This window comes from Prorops nasuta, unplaced genomic scaffold (assembly GCF_024137725.1).
Source record: "Prorops nasuta isolate Cenicafe-Biocafe unplaced genomic scaffold, Cenicafe_Pnas_1.2 PNAS00017, whole genome shotgun sequence".
Lineage (NCBI taxonomy): Eukaryota > Metazoa > Arthropoda > Insecta > Hymenoptera > Bethylidae > Prorops > Prorops nasuta.
Window position 1 is genome coordinate 2,337,215 of NW_027116814.1, and position 16,063 is coordinate 2,353,277.

At 28.6% G+C, this 16,063-nt stretch overlaps 2 protein-coding genes across 5 annotated transcripts; both read left to right on the forward strand.

Moving 5' to 3' along the window:
• Nucleotides 1-969: 969 nt before the first annotated feature.
• On the forward strand, nt 970-7,748 carry LOC136779650 (neprilysin-2-like). Of its 3 annotated transcripts, XM_066737350.1 has the most exons (16): nt 970-1,035; nt 1,121-1,302; nt 1,380-1,541; nt 1,616-1,699; nt 1,768-1,985; nt 2,052-2,246; nt 2,325-3,098; nt 3,169-3,310; nt 3,386-3,579; nt 3,655-3,831; nt 3,921-4,024; nt 4,120-4,181; nt 4,249-4,300; nt 6,188-6,255; nt 6,331-6,632; nt 6,715-7,748. In XM_066737350.1, the coding sequence occupies exons 1-16, from the start codon at nt 998-1,000 to the stop codon at nt 6,892-6,894; spliced, it is 2,934 nt and encodes a 977-aa protein (XP_066593447.1). In that variant the 5' UTR covers nt 970-997; the 3' UTR covers nt 6,895-7,748. The 3 variants fall into 3 exon arrangements, with proteins under 3 accessions (XP_066593447.1, XP_066593448.1, XP_066593449.1); XM_066737351.1 differs by lacking the exons at nt 4,249-4,300; nt 6,188-6,255; XM_066737352.1 differs by lacking the exons at nt 4,249-4,300; nt 6,715-7,748 and having other exon boundaries at nt 6,331-6,467.
• Nucleotides 7,749-8,824: 1,076 nt separating this feature from the next.
• Nucleotides 8,825-15,379, forward strand: LOC136779651 (neprilysin-like). Of its 2 annotated transcripts, XM_066737353.1 has the most exons (16): nt 8,825-8,890; nt 8,974-9,177; nt 9,233-9,394; nt 9,469-9,552; nt 9,621-9,838; nt 9,906-10,100; nt 10,164-10,937; nt 11,008-11,149; nt 11,225-11,418; nt 11,494-11,670; nt 11,760-11,863; nt 11,959-12,020; nt 12,090-12,141; nt 14,028-14,095; nt 14,171-14,472; nt 14,544-15,379. In XM_066737353.1, exons 3-16 carry the CDS (start codon nt 9,253-9,255, stop codon nt 14,721-14,723), a joined length of 2,694 nt encoding a protein of 897 aa, XP_066593450.1. In that variant the 5' UTR covers nt 8,825-8,890; nt 8,974-9,177; nt 9,233-9,252; the 3' UTR covers nt 14,724-15,379. The 2 variants fall into 2 exon arrangements, with proteins under 2 accessions (XP_066593450.1, XP_066593451.1); XM_066737354.1 differs by lacking the exons at nt 8,825-8,890; nt 8,974-9,177 and having other exon boundaries at nt 9,275-9,363.
• The last annotated feature ends 684 nt before the right edge of the window (nt 15,380-16,063 follow it).

Sequence of the window (16,063 nt, forward strand, 5' to 3'; positions counted from 1 at the left end):
GGCGACATTTTAAAAATGAAAATAGAATTTTTATGAAAAATATAATTGTATTTTTAGCTGAGAAACAAAAGTATTTAAGATAATAAAAAATCCTTCGATTAAGGCCGAGATTTTTATCCTATAAAAATTTGTGTGAAGTTTGAAAGAAATATGTTGAACCGTTTTATAATAATTTTGCTCACCATTTTGAAAAATTATCTTTCGAGATAATCGCATTAAGAAGTATAAGTTATAATGATAGAAGTCGTTACAGCACTGTACATTATAATCCAGTACATTGACAAATTTTATTATAAAGGCATCAAACTTTGGCAAAATATCCTTTATGGTTAGTACGTTTAGGAAATGTGAAAATTAAAAAATGGATTTATTTAAATTTACTGACTGCACGTAACCTTTTAGTCTTTTGGTAAAAAATGTTAAGTTTATAAAAAAATTGAATTTATGCAATTGTTCAATCTCTATCAATCCATTAAAGGATCGAAACAAAAGTTAAAATCATCTTAGTCTAGCAGAATATAAAAGAATCTATTCTCTGCAACCTACATATATAATATATTTCACGTTCCAACTGTTAATTATTGATAATATTTCATTGGAATGTAAAAATAAAAACTAGTATCATAATGAACTCCAAAAAACCAACAAGAAAATCTTTATTAATTTAATATCAAGTTCTATAAAATATTATCGAATCACATAAAGCGTATTGTAGAAATCTTTATATTAATTTCATTTAAATGATAATACACACACATACCTACGATATCAAACCGAGTTGGTAATTAGTGCTAATATAAAAAAATTATTAAAGGATGTGGAGACGATTTTGTCATATCATAATTATAAATATCACATAATTATGCGACACTATTTATCAATCGAGGTACTTCCTACTTCTATATATATATATATATATATGTATATAATCTCTTACTCACTTATTTTAATGTAATAGTCCGATATAAACGGTGCTCAAGTAAATTTCCCGGTTACAATGTATTTTTCGTTGAAAATGTTTCGCTGGTTTTTAATGTAATTAGGTTTTACTAAATTAAAACAATAATTGAAATAATTATAACACACACCGTTTATCTATCTAATTTAATAATTTTTCTAGAGTCAGTTTAGGGACCACAGCGTTAGGACGAACATTGTTAGATTCATCAGAAGTTAATAAAATTTTTGTTGACTCCAATCTTTCGGATTTCCCATGGTTTAAACGGCATCTTCCCAGCGTAAAATATGAAACGAAAACAGAATCAAATGTAATATGTCAGACAGAGGAATGCAAAAAGTTAGGCAAGTTATTCAAATAAAAAAGGTAATAATCACCTCGTATAAATAATTAGAAAATAAATTTAAACTTTGATACACAGGTAATTTTATTCTTGCCAATATGAATAAAACTGTAAATCCCTGCGACGATTTCTACGAGTATGCTTGTGGAAACTGGAAAATCAGTAATCCTATGCCTAAATGGGAACTCAAATGGGACCTATTTAGTCTTGTACAAAAAAATGCTCGGTCAAAGACTCGAGGTTCTTATTTTCATCCTTTTACCGAATCCGTTATAACAGCAGTAAATAATTTTTCATTATCTTCCATTTATCAGAAATTCTGAATGCGAAAGCAGAGCCTGATGATATTCTACCTGTAAAGTTGGCAAAAAAATGGTACAAGGCTTGCATGAACGAGGGTACGCAATTAACTTATAATATTTTTATTTAGAATTCCATGAAACTAATTTCTATAACGTTATTTCAGAAGCTATTAATGACAGAGGATTAACTTCAATCGTTTCAATTGTGTCGAGAATCGGTGGCTGGCCGCTTGCTATGGAAGACAGTGAATGGGAGTTGATCGATAAACCTTTCATGATAGTGGAAAAATATTATACTAATATACTAGGTTCCTCGCATCTTTTTGACTATACAGTTACAGGAAAGTCTCTGGATGACGAAGATAACGAATCTTACATAGAGGTAACACTTGTTAATTATTTAAAAATGTAGAAGGAACATTCAAAACTTAATCTTTTGATATTACAGATCAATGTTCCAGACCTACCTTTAGATGCAAAGTTAGAAAAGTCTCGTGAAATATTTTATCAGAACAAAGGCTATAAAAATGTTATTAAAAAAGCTGCCATAATAATTGCAAATAAAACAGATACTGTCCTCTCTCAGGAAAAACTAGGCAAAGACATTGACGATTTAATAAATTTTGAAAAAGAGCTACTCAAGGTCGTCTATTATTGTTAACTACACTATTGACAAATAATAAATAACGTGATAAATATGATAATAATATTTTATTTTTAGATACGTAATATTGTGGTGACAGAGGAATTGGAGGACAGCCAACGTATATCTAATGTAGCCGATTGTTCTGACAAAGAAATGAATGTGAATTATGATAGCATGTGTAATAAGGATAATAAGGAAAAATCGAAGAATGACGAGAAAAATAGAATGGAAGCGAATAAAATCAACCTAAACGAGGAGGTAAAAAACCTCGATCGGATTAAACATAAACAGGAAAAAGGAATTAATACAAGAGCTCACAAGAAGCATAAACACAATAATAAGTTAAGTAAGAATTCTAAAGACCGTGAAAACAGCAGCCACCAACATTTTAAAGGAAAAGCAGGAAAATTATTATTTAGATTGAAAAAAGTCCCAAAGCATCGTAATGGTAACAAGAGGAATAGTAAACAGGAGAATAATCTTAAGCGGCAGAAAAGAGACGCTCCAATTAATAACAGGGAATTTGACCGGAAGAACGAAAATATTAACGAATGGCTCAATTTAATTGCTCCGAGATCAAAATTACCCACTAACAAACAAAACAAGCTTATAAAGAAAAAACAATATAAGGAAATTAAACCGTACGAAGCAGAAGAAAATAATAGTAAATCAAATAGTATTTACGAAAAAGATATAAATACCAATAATGAAGATCATGATAAAGAAAATGAAAATATTAATTGTATTGATACAAATAATGACAATGATTGCAACTATTCTGTAAATGATAGCGATGAGGACTTCGGGTCGGATGAGTTGGAATTCGAAGAGCTTTCGAGTAAACTGACGGTACGTTATTTAATATAAAGCGAGTATTGAAATCATACATTTGACATGTCTATTCGTTTCATTTTGGTAGGATTTATTTAAAGAATGTTTTGAAGATTTGTTCAACGAGATTGGTGTCAACAGAGATGATATTTCCGTAAAATCAAGCATGAGTAGGAATCAACTTCTTGAATATATGAAGCTTCTGAAGAAAACACCTAATGAAGTAATCGGTAATTAAATGAATATTATACTTTTTCAATCATTTTAATATTTATATAGTAATGAAATAAATATTTGTATTTCAGTCAATTATATTCATTGGAGTTCTATAAGCGAAATGTTTTTACTTAATAATGATATAGAGTGTACATTTTTGTATTGCAAGCAAACCCCTGAAATTGAGCCTAGATGGCTTACATGTATTGATCACGTAAAAATGACTGATGCAATTTCCTATCAATATGTAAAAAAATATTTTCCTGAAGACGTTTCAGAATTAGTAAGTTATTATACAATTCTCTTTCAATAAGATTATTAATGATGTATATTAAATGATATTTTTAATTCACTAAAGGCCAACCATATGATTAATGCAATGAAAAGAGCTACTAAATCAGAAATTGAGAGATCCACGTGGATGAATGAGGATATGAAAAAGGATGCCAAGGAAAAGGTAGATGTAATGAAGAAATACATTGGTTATCCCGAATGGTACAATAACAATACAGCCGTTGAAAATTATTATAAAGGGGTATGGTTACCACACTTTTGTATATTACATTATTAATCTCGATCAATTCATCAAAATTCTTTATAAAATCAAATTTCCTTTGAAAACAGTTAAAAATTGTCTTTAACAATTTTGATAACACCTTATCCTACAAAAAATTTGAATTTTTGCAATCATTCAAAACGCTGTTGCAAGCAGATGACGAAGACGAGGTGTAAGTAAAATAAAAATTTATAAAAGCTTGAGAAATTTGAAGCCTTTGATTAATGATAATCAAGATATTTTAACGTTCAATGTATTTTTGAATAGGTGGGTTGACACAAGTCCTTTAACAATAAATGCTTTCTTTGCATTCGACACGAATACCATAGGTAAATATCCATTAGATTAAAAATGATCTAAAATATTAAAACGATTATTTTTGACATTGTGTTTTAGTTGTTACAGCTGCGGATTTTCAAATTCCGTTCTTCTCATTTTCTTATCCTGAGTAATTAATTTTTACTAAAAATATTAATACAATCAATTTAATTCTTTTATTTGAAAATATATTGGTGATTTTACGGAAAATGTGAATACTATCCAAAGTCATGGTTTTCGATCTTTGTAAACTCTGGCATATAATAATCTACTATATCTTATAAATCAACTTGAATTTTTTTTAATTTTTATTTTTATAATTACAGTGGGGGCAGCAATTTTAATATTTCAACTCGATAATTTGGAACATTATTTTTCGGTGACTGTGATAAATTTCCTTAATTATATCTGGAAGAATAAGTTTCTGGATATGAAACTGCAATAAAAATATTACTAGTTATCTTAAAATAACAAATAGCCTTGAAATACTTCGTTTTAACAAATAACATAATTTTAGATTGATTCTGAAGCAAGATGCATTTTCAAATGTTCTCATTTTCATGAGCATCCTATCTTATGTTAGGAATGTACCTTTTTAACTTTTTCCATAATTTTTAAAGCTTAAGTTATATAAAATTCTATATATGAAATTATTACTGACCATGAAATCTGTATAACATAATCGCGGCCCATGTAGATATTATGAATCTTGCAGAAAAAATATTTTAAACTATTCCGGATATTATTTACAAATAGTTTTATAGTATCACAGTATATCATCGTAACAGCTGGATCTCAATATTTCTTAATTATATTACGCACTTCCGACATTATTTCAGACAGTATACGTACATTTTAATAAGCCAAAAATAGCTGACAATTAAATTATTTATTTACTTATTTTCATATGTGATATCTCTTATCGTTATTGACTAATAATTAATAATTACATTTAGTGCTTAAATAATTTCTATCCCGATACTGGTTGACCCTGGAAGAGATGTTAATATCGCATGCACAGATATCCGACATTTTGTTTATATAGCTAACCTAGAAGTTATTTTATATAATATAGGTTCGTTAATTTAAATTTAAATATAGGACATACTTGCCTATTGTTCCTATATATGCGAAAAAACAATCGAGAGAAATTGAAGTTTAATCAAATAGAGGATAGCTCTATCTGAGATTAAGGACGGTCACACGTTGTGGTCTCAGAGCGGAAAAGAATTTTTGTGCAGTAAAATTAATTAATAAATATTAGTCAATAATAATAAATAAAAAACATATGAAATCAAATAAATTAATTGTAATTTACCTTTTGCATTTTAAAATTTACCTATACTATCAGAAATAATCTTACTTAACAAATCGTGTAATAGACTTGTGAAGTATTGAGATTTAACGACCACGATATCATATGCATTGATACAATCTGTAATAGTATCGTAATAGTTCGCATATCTATTTGTAAAATACAAAATTGCTACACGGATCACAATTATTTTTTTACAAACTCAATGATCAACAATAATTTCATGATGTTAATTTTGTATAACTTAGAAAATAAATAATGATGGACAACTTAAAAAGCATATGCTTTTCGTAAACAAAAATCCTCATTTCAAAGGGAATATATTTAGATGGACCCTGTCTTGAGATAAACACGAAAATAAGGCTTGTCTGTTTAAAATACGTATTTTAAGGCTTTTCATTATTTTAAGAAAAGTAAACTTATTATTATTAAAAAGAGCGGGTTATCTTACGCGTAAACATACTTCAAGAAAATTAAAAAAAAATATCGCAGACAAAAGTAACGTTAAAAATTATCGAACAGAAATAATAAAATATTGCTGCTCTCACTACAATTACAAAAATACAAATTTGACTAAATTCAGGTTGATTTGGTTATATAGTAAATTACTACCGCAGGGTGAAGAAAAATCGGAGACTATGCATGACTTCGAATAGTGTTTACATTTTCCGTGAAATCACACATATAATTTATTCATTGCAGTGCATTTAATTTTGGTGTCTTAGGATACATAATTAGTCATGAAATATCTCATGCTTTTGATTCCAATGGTAACGTCATTTAAAATCACGATTAATTTTAATATTAAGAAACTGCCGCAGAACTTTATATGATGTAACTTTCAGGTCGTAATTTCGATAAAAATGGCAAAGAGTTCAAATGGGATGAACAAATGGATAAGGAATACATGTCAAGGGCAGACTGCTTTCTTAAGCAGTACAGTTCATTTTCTTTGGAAACTCAAAATGGTACGGTACAAGTAGATGGTAACCAAACTTTGGGCGAGAATATAGCTGATTGCGCAGGAGTACATAACTTGTACAAAGCTTTCAAGTTTTGGAGAAAAAATAAAGGAACGCCAGATCCTAAGCTTCCTGGATTAGAGGATTATAATGATGATCAAATGTTCTTCCTTTCCACTGCAACTGTGTGTTTTTTCACTTCTATATTCCTAAATTCTTTTTTTTTTTTTTTTCGGAACTTGTTATTTAATTGTATTTCTATTTTAGACCTGGTGTGAGACTATCAAACCATCTGTACTAATTGACGTTATGAAAAGTGATGAACACAGTGTTGGGCGTTTTAGAGTCTTAGGCGGGTTATCAAATTCTGAAGAATTTGCTAAAGCATTCTCATGTCCAGTTGGAAGTAAAATGAATCCGGAGGAAAAATGTAATATTTGGCAATGAATTATTTTCTTGTTTTCATTACACCTGTATAACTGAGATGAAAATTTATCATTAAGTAGAATAGCATATAATTATTTGAAAAAATACCTATTTCCTTCCACCTACTTCATATTTGTTCATAATAAAGCATACTGATTTTTCGACAAAGATTTGGAAAAAATAAGAATAAATTTTAGGATATTAGAGTAATTTTATTTGTTTAGTAAATACTAGTGGACTAGCTTATGTGTCCAAAGTAGTACATGAATATTCAGTAAAATATCTAATGTATTTAAGTCACCAAATTCTAATATATTAGTCGATATTATTAAACAAATCATGATTTGAAAAGAAGATAAACGTTGGCAGAGACAAACAAGCCTTGGTTATAATTTGCCGTGCAAAAAAAACTTTTTTAATTCTCGTCAAAATTTATTTATCCAATATTTATATTACGGGGAAATACTTCATATATCTACCGTATTCTCTATTACTTTCTTTGGAATATGAAAGAGAAATAAATATGTCAAACGAAAGTCGCTTTTTCGAGATACGTTAAACAATTTGATTTGTTTCACCAAGAAAGGTCATTCGATAGCCAAACTAAAGTAATTTCTATTACTTTAAATGGAACCTATATTTAATTTTGCAAATTTTTAAATCTTATATCGAAAACTATGTAACGCACTGTTGAGAGAATCATTAATTCCAATTTTTTGCGAGACTTGTCGTTATGAAATTGTATGTATAGTTGTATGTTTGCTGACAGATGGTTATGACTGCTACGAGTTCACATACATAGACGCTCACTTACGCAACAATTAAATCGAAATATTTGTTAAACGACCAATTGAAATTCGAAAATGGAAACAGAGTTTAAAATCTCTTATAATGTAATGTAAAGATATGTAAAAAAAATAAACAGGACTATCCATTTAAGAAATTTTTGTGATCTTTATATAAACTTAAAGATATTTTCAAGGTCACACCAATATGATTACTAGATGCCTCTTTTAGTACTTCAAAAGCATAATATTATACATTTTTTTTCGAAACCTTACAATTTTCCAGGTATGTAAGTATATTCAGCCTTTTAACAAGACTGTAGGTGAGTGTATATATTTGTATAAATTTTACATTATTTGAAATAAAAAAGTAAAAAAATTGAATACATGTGATTATGATATTTCAGGTTTAGTCTGATAATAACAAATAGATATTTTTGGAAGCAACATTATATAATGATGAACGCAGGCTTAAAAGGGTCCGAGTAATTACTGCTCCCTCAAATTCTAAAGATTCGTTTGAGGCGCGACATTGTGTAATTGGAACTTGCAATCCTTATGAATCACCTGAGTAAAGGTGATATTTGGCAATAATAATTGACATTTATATAATATCTATTAATGTTATTAAAAAATGTGTCATGTTTAGAAAAATAATCCAATTGTGTAATTATCCAATTTCAAAGCACCAATTAATTAATCAAAACAAAAGTTGGAAAAATCTTAGTTTCTTAGAATATAAAAGAATCTCCTCCACAATGTAATAAATCCCAGATTCAAACTGTTATTTATAGATAATATTCCGTTGAAAAATTAAAATAAAAACTGGTAATCATAATAAAATGTAAAAAACAAACATACAAATCTGCTTTAATTCAATATCACATTCTATAATTACCACTATCGAATCACAAAGAATATTACAGTAAGTTTTATATTAATGTCATTTATATAATAACACGTACACATACCTAAAATATCAATCCCTGCTGATAAGCAGTGATAATGAAAAATCATTATTGAAGGACGTAGAGATGATTTTGTCACATATCTTAACTGTAACTACCACATAATTATGCGACACTATTTATCAATCCAGGTACTTCCTACTTCCATATGTATATAATCTCTTTCGCAATTATTTTAATATAATAGTCCGATATAAACTGTGCTTAAGTAAATTTCGTGGCTATAATGTTTTTGTCGGTGAAAATGTTTCGCTGGTTTTTAATGTAATTAGCATTTAATAAAGTAAAACAATAATTTAAATAATTCTCAAAACTATCGTCTATCTAATTAAGCTATTTTTTTCTAGATTCAGTTTAGGAACCACAGTGTTAGGACGAAAATTGTTAGATTCATCAGAAGTTGATAAAATTTTTTTTAACTCCAATCATTCGGATGTCCCACGGTTTAAACGGCATCTTCCCAGCGTAAAACATGAATCGAAAATAGAATCAAATGTAATATGTCAGACAGAGGAATGTAAAAAGTTAGGCGAGTTATTCAAATATACAAGGTAATAATCACCTCGTATAAATAATTAGAAAATAAATGTTCCCTTTGATTCACAGGTAAGTTTATTCTTGCGAATATGAATAAAACCGTAAATCCGTGCGACGATTTTTACGAATATGCTTGTGGAAATTGGAGAATCAGCAATCCAATGCCTAAATGGGAAGTTAGCTGGGACTTATTTAGTCTTGTAGGTAGAAATGCTCATTCCAAGATTCGAGGTACTTATTTTCAACCTTTTACCGAATCCGTTATAACTGTGGTAAATATTTTTTCATTATCTTCCATTTATCAGAAATTCTGAATGCGAAAGCAGAGCCTGATGATATTCTACCTGTAAAGTTGGCAAAAAAATGGTACAAGGCTTGCATGAACGAGGGTACGCAATTAACTTATAATATTTTTATTTAGAATTCCATCAAACTAACTTGTATAATGTTATTGCAGAAGCTCCAAATAACAGAGAATTATCTTCAATCGTTTCAATTGTGTCGAGAATCGGTGGCTGGCCGCTTGCTATGGAAGACGGTGAATGGGAATTGATCGATAAACCTTTCATGATAGTGGAAAAATATTATACTAATATACTAGGTTCCTCGCATCTTTTTGACTATACAGTTACAGGAAAGTCTCTGGATGACGAAGATAACGAATCTTACATAGAGGTAACACTTGTTAATTATTGAAAAATGTGGAGCGAACATTCAAAAATTAAAACTTTTCATATTACAGATCAATGTTCCACGGCTTCCTTTAGATTCAAGGTTAAAAATGTCTCGTGAAGAATCTTATCGGAGTAATATTTATACAAATATTATTAAAAGAGCTGCCATAATGATTGCAAATGAAACAGCTACTGTCCTCTCTAGGGAGAAACTAAAGAAGGACATTGACGATTTAATAAATTTTGAAAAAGAGCTACTTAAGGTCGTCTATTATTATCAACTAACTAAACTAGTGACAAATACGATAACATTATTTTCTTTTTAGATACAAAATATTGTGGAGACAGATAAAATGGAGGACAGCCAAAGCTTATCTAATGTAGCAGATTGTTCTGACGAAGAAATGAATGTGGATTATGGTAGTATGTGCAATGAGGATCATAAAGAGGAATCGAAGAATGACGAGGAAAATAGTATAGATGCGAATAAAATCAACCTAAATGAGTCTATAAAAAATCTCGATCAAATTAAACATAAACGGGAGAAAGGAACAAAAACAGGAGCCCACAAGAAGCATAATCATAATAATAAGTTAAGTAAAAAATTTAAAGACCGTGAAAACAGCAGCCACCAACATTTTAAAGGAAAAGCAGCAAAATTATTATTTAGAATGAAGAAAGTCCCAAAGCATCGTAATGGTAGTAAGAAAAATAGACAGCAGGCGGATAATCTTAGGCTGCAGAAAAGAGGTGTGCCACTTAATAACAGGGAATATAACCGGAAGAACGAAAATATTAATGAATGGCTCGATTCGATTGCTCCGCGCTCAAAATTACTCATTAACAAACAGAAAAAGGTTATAAAGGAAAAACAATATAATGAAACTAAACTGTACGAAGCAGATGAGAATAGCAGTGATTTAAGTGAAATTTATGAGAAAGATAATAATATCAATAATGAAGATCATGACGAAAAAAATGAAAATATTAATCGTACTGGTAGCAATAATGATAATGATTGCAACTATTCTGAAAATGATAGTGATGAGGACTTAGGGTTGGATGAGATGGAATTCGAAGAGCTTTCGAGTAAACTGACGGTACGTTATTTAATATAAAGCGAGTATTGAAATCATACATTTGACATGTCTATTCGTTTCATTTTGGTAGGACTTATTTAAAGAAAGTTTTGAAGATTCATTCAACGAGATTGGTGTTAAGGCAGATGATATTTCTGTAGAGTCTAACATGAATAGGAATCAAATTGTTGAATATATGAAGCTTCTGAAGAAAACACCTAATGAAGTAATCGGTAATTAAATGAATATTATACTTTTTCAATCATTTTAATATTTATATAGTAATGAAATAAATATTTGTATTTCAGTCAATTATATTCATTGGAGTTCTCTAAGCGAAATGATTTTACTTACAAAAGATACAGTGTGTAAATTTTTGTATTGCGAGCAAACCTCTCGAGTCGAGCCTAGTTGGCTTAAATGTATTGGATACGTAAAAATGACTGATGCAATTTCCTATCAATATGTAAAAAAATATTTTCCTGAAGACGTTTCAGAATTAGTAAGTTATTATACAATTCTCTTTCAATAAGATTATTAATGATGTATATTAAATGATATTTTTAATTCACTAAAGGCCAACCATATGATTAATGCAATGAAAAGAGCTACTAAATCAGAAATTGAGCGATCCACGTGGATGAATGAGGATATGAAAAAGGATGCCAAGGAAAAGGTAGATGTAATGAAGAAATACATTGGTTATCCCGAATGGTACAATAACAATACTGCCGTTGAAAATTATTATAAAGGGGTATGGTTACCACACTTTTGTATATTACATTATTAATCTCGATCAATTCATCAAAATTCTTTATAAAATCAAATTTCCTTTGAAAACAGTTAAAAATTGTCTTTAACAATTTTGATAACACCTTATCCTACAAAAAATTTGAATTTATGCAATTATTCAAAACGCTACTGCATGCAGATGATGAAGACCTACTGTAAGTTAAACTAAAATTATTAAAATCTTGAGAAATTCGAAGCCTTTAATTAATAATAATCAAGATATTTTAACGTTCAATGTATTTTTGAATAGGTGGACTTATACAAATGCTTTAACAATAAATGCTTTCTTTGCATTCGAAATGAATACCATAGGTATAAATACCCATTAGATTAAAAATGATCTAAAATATTAAAACGATTATTTTTGACATTGTGTTTTAGTTGTTACAGCTGCGGATTTTCAAATTCCGTTCTTCTCATTTTCTTATCCTGAGTAATTAATTTTTACTAAAAATATTAATACAATCAATTTAATTCTTTTATTTGAAAATATATGGGTGATTTTACGGAAAATGTGAATACTGTCCGAAGTCATGGTTTGCGATCTTTGTAAACTCTGGCATATAATAATCTACTATATCTTATAAATCAACTTGAATTTTTTTTAATTTTTATTTTTATAATTACAGTGGGAGCAGCAATTTTAATATTTCAGCTCGATAATAAGTAACATTATTTTTCGTTGACTGTGATAAATTTCCTTAATTATTTTGAAGAATACTTTTCTGGATATGAAACTTCAATATGAATATTATTAATTGTCCTAAAATAACAAATAATCTTGAAATACGTCGTTTTAACAAAAAACAAAATTTTGGGTTGATTCTGAAACAAGGTGCACTTTAAAATATTCTCATTGAAACGTGCATCCTATTTTACGTTATAGGAATGTACTTTTTAACTTTTTCCATAATTCTTAAAGCTTAAGGTACATAAAATTCTTAATCTGACATTATTACTGACCATGGAATCTGTGTAACATAATCAAGGCCCGTGTAAATATTTTGAATCTTGCAGATAATATTGTAAATTATTCGCGATATTATTTACAAATAGTATTATAGTATCACAGTATAGCATCGTAACAGCTGGATCTCAATATTTCTTAATTATATTACGCAATTCCGACGTTATTTCAGACAGTATACGTACATTTTAATAAGCCAAAAATAGCTGACAATTAAATTATTTATTTACTTATTTTCATATGTGATATCTCTTATCGTTATTGACTAATAATTAATAATTACTTTTACTACTTACATAATTTCTTTCGCGATAGTAGTCGTACCTAAAATAGATGTCAAACTCATGCACAGATATCCGATATTTTGTTGATACAGTTAACCTAGAACTTATTTCATATAGGTTCGTTAAATTAAATATAAATATACGACACACTTACCTATTATTTCTATATATATGCGAAAAAACAATCGATAGAAATTAAAGTTTAATCGAATAGACTAAATGGCGGACAGCTCGCCCTGAAATTAAGGACGGTCACACGTTTTGAACTCACACTGGAAAAGAATTTTTTTTGCAATAAGATTAATTAATAAATATTACTCGATAATTAAAATATACAATATACGAAAACAAATAAATTAATTGTAATTTATTTTTTGCATTTTAAAATGTACCTATACTATCAGAAATAATCTTACTTAACAAATCGTGTAATAGACTCGTGAAGTATTGAGATTTAGCAAATACGATATATCATATGCATTGATACAATCTGTAAAAAATATCGTGAGTATTTCGGAAATCTGTTTGTAAAATACAAAATTACTACACGGGTCACAATTATTTTTTATACAAATTACATGATCAATAATAATTTCATAATGTCAAGTTTATATAACTTGAATATAAATAATGATTAAAAAGTTAAAAACCATATGATTTTCGTAAAAAAAAATCCTCATTTCAATGGGAATATTTTTAGATGGGCGCCGTCTTGAGATAAATCAGAAAATAACGTTTGTCTGCTTAAAATAAGTATTTTAAGGATTTTCATTATTTTAAGAAAAGTAAACTTATTTTTATTAAAAACAACGGGATTTCTTACATAAAAAATACTTTAAGAAAATTAGAAAAACATATTGCAGACAAAAGTAACGTTGAAATTTATCGAGCAAAAATAATAAAATATTGCTGCTCTTACCACAATTACAAAAATACAAATTCGAAAAAATTCAGACTGATTTGGTTGAATGATATATTACTACTGCACTGTTAAAAAAAATTGAAACTATGACCCCGTATAGTGCTTACATTTTGCGTGAAATCAAACATATAATTTGATCATTGCAGTGCATTTAATTTTGGTGTCTTAGGATACATAATTAGTCATGAAATATCTCATGCTTTTGATTCCTATGGTAATGTCCTTTAAAATCACGATTAATTTTAATATTATGAAATTACCACAGCACTTTATACAATGTAACATCCAGGTCGTAATTACGATAAAAATGGCAAAGAGTTCAAATGGGATGAACAAATGGATAAGGAATACATGTCAAGGGCAGACTGCTTTCTTAAGCAGTACAGTTCATTCTCTTTGGAAGCTGAAAATAGTACGGTACAAGTAAATGGTAACAGAACTTTGGGCGAGAATATTGCTGATTGCACAGGAGTACATAACTTGTACAAAGCTTTCAAGTTTTGGAGAAAAAATAAAGGAACGCCAGATCCTAAGCTTCCTGGATTAGAGGATTATAATGATGATCAAATGTTCTTCCTTTCTACAGCAACTGTATATTTTTCTTATCTTTGTCCTAAAAATTTTATTTAGGTTCTCGTTTTACAATTATATTTCTATTTTAGACCTGGTGTGAGACTATCAGTCCATCCAGACTGATTGAACAAATGAAAACTGATAAACACAGTGTTGGACGTTTTAGAGTCTTAGGCGGATTATCAAATTCTGAAGAATTTGCTAAAGCATTCTCGTGTCCAGTTGGAAGTAAAATGAATCCGAAGAATAAATGTAATATTTGGAAGTAAATTATAATGTTCGTATCATTATAAATGTAACTGGAATGAAATTTAATCATCAAACGAAATCGCAAATAATTATTTAAAAAAATACTTATTGTTTTCCACCAAACTGACATTTTTTTATAATAAATATTACTGATTTACCGAAAAAGTTTTATGAAAATTAACAAAATATTTTACATTTGATTAATTTTATTGGATTATTAAACGCTAATGGATAAGCTTAGATATAGTTAATAATACATGAATACACAGAAGTATATCCAATGTATTTAGGTTGCCAAATCTTAATATTGTAGTCGAAATTGATTATCACGATTGGATTTCGGGGAATAAAATACGTTAGCAAAGAAAAACAAGAGCATTTTTATGATAGGTCTAGCATATTAGTTACTTCACTATTTCCGATCGAAATTTATATAGCGAATATTTATAAATAAATTGAATGTTCTGTATCTGTAATATATTTTCGATTATTTTTCTTTCGATATAGCAATTTAGATAAAGTAATTTCAAAGGAAAGTTGTTTCACTTTGAAGGAGGAATGAAATCATGCTATTTGATTGATCTAAAAAGGTCATTTGAGAGTCAAAAGAAAGTTATTTCTAATTTTATAAATTGAAGACTCATTTAAGTTTATAAATTTTCACATCTTATATCGAGAGTTATGTATCGCACTGTTGAATATATGATTTAATTCATTTTGTCCAAAGATTTTTTAATCCTACAAAAAACAGACTTCGCCTGTAAAAAAAAGACGGCAGGTACTTAAATCGTCCAGCCTAAATAATATAGTAAAATAATAATTACAATTAAAAAAATTAGTTAAATACCAATGTTAGGCAGGTATATATTTTTATCGTGGCAAAAGTTGAAATGTTGAAAAAAATAGCAATGCAAAAAAGTTATTTACCGGGCCCGATGTACGCAATGGCATAAAATGGCCACATTTTGAAATGATGAAAAGCAATGCTTGTATTAATTGTAAGATAGCGACTTACGTAAGAAAATTAAAGGCCCGGTTGTAACTTTTTTGTATTATTATTTTTTTCAAAATTTCAACTTTTGCCACGATAAAAATATATACTTGCCTAATGTTAGGATTTCATTAATTTTTTTAATTGTAGATATTATTTCACTATATCATTTACGCTGGATGATTTATGTACCCGCCGTCTTTTTTTACAGGCGAAGTCTGTTTTTTATGGGATAATAGTTGACATTTATATAGTTCATTTTAATATTATTCCATAAAGTGTTATGTTTAGAAAAATAAGGAAATATTGTGCGATTATACAATTGAGCAATCGGATTCAGTAACTAAACGCAACGCGTGGTCCTACAGC

Bases quoted from the DNA above. Each gene is read 5' to 3' on its own strand.
- LOC136779650 (XM_066737350.1), top strand. From the start codon at position 998: ATGTATTTTTCGTTGAAAATGTTTCGCTGGTTTTTAAT. The intron at 3,832-3,920 runs GTATGGTTACCA...CTTTGAAAACAG, and splicing joins TTGAAAATTATTATAAAGGG to TTAAAAATTGTCTTTAACAA. The intron at 4,025-4,119 runs GTAAGTAAAATA...ATTTTTGAATAG, and splicing joins GCAGATGACGAAGACGAGGT to GTGGGTTGACACAAGTCCTT.
- LOC136779651 (XM_066737353.1), top strand. From the start codon at position 9,253: ATGAATAAAACCGTAAATCCGTGCGACGATTTTTACGAATATGCTTGT. The intron at 11,150-11,224 runs GTAATTAAATGA...TTTGTATTTCAG, and splicing joins AACACCTAATGAAGTAATCG to TCAATTATATTCATTGGAGT. The intron at 14,096-14,170 runs GTAATGTCCTTT...TGTAACATCCAG, and splicing joins TCATGCTTTTGATTCCTATG to GTCGTAATTACGATAAAAAT.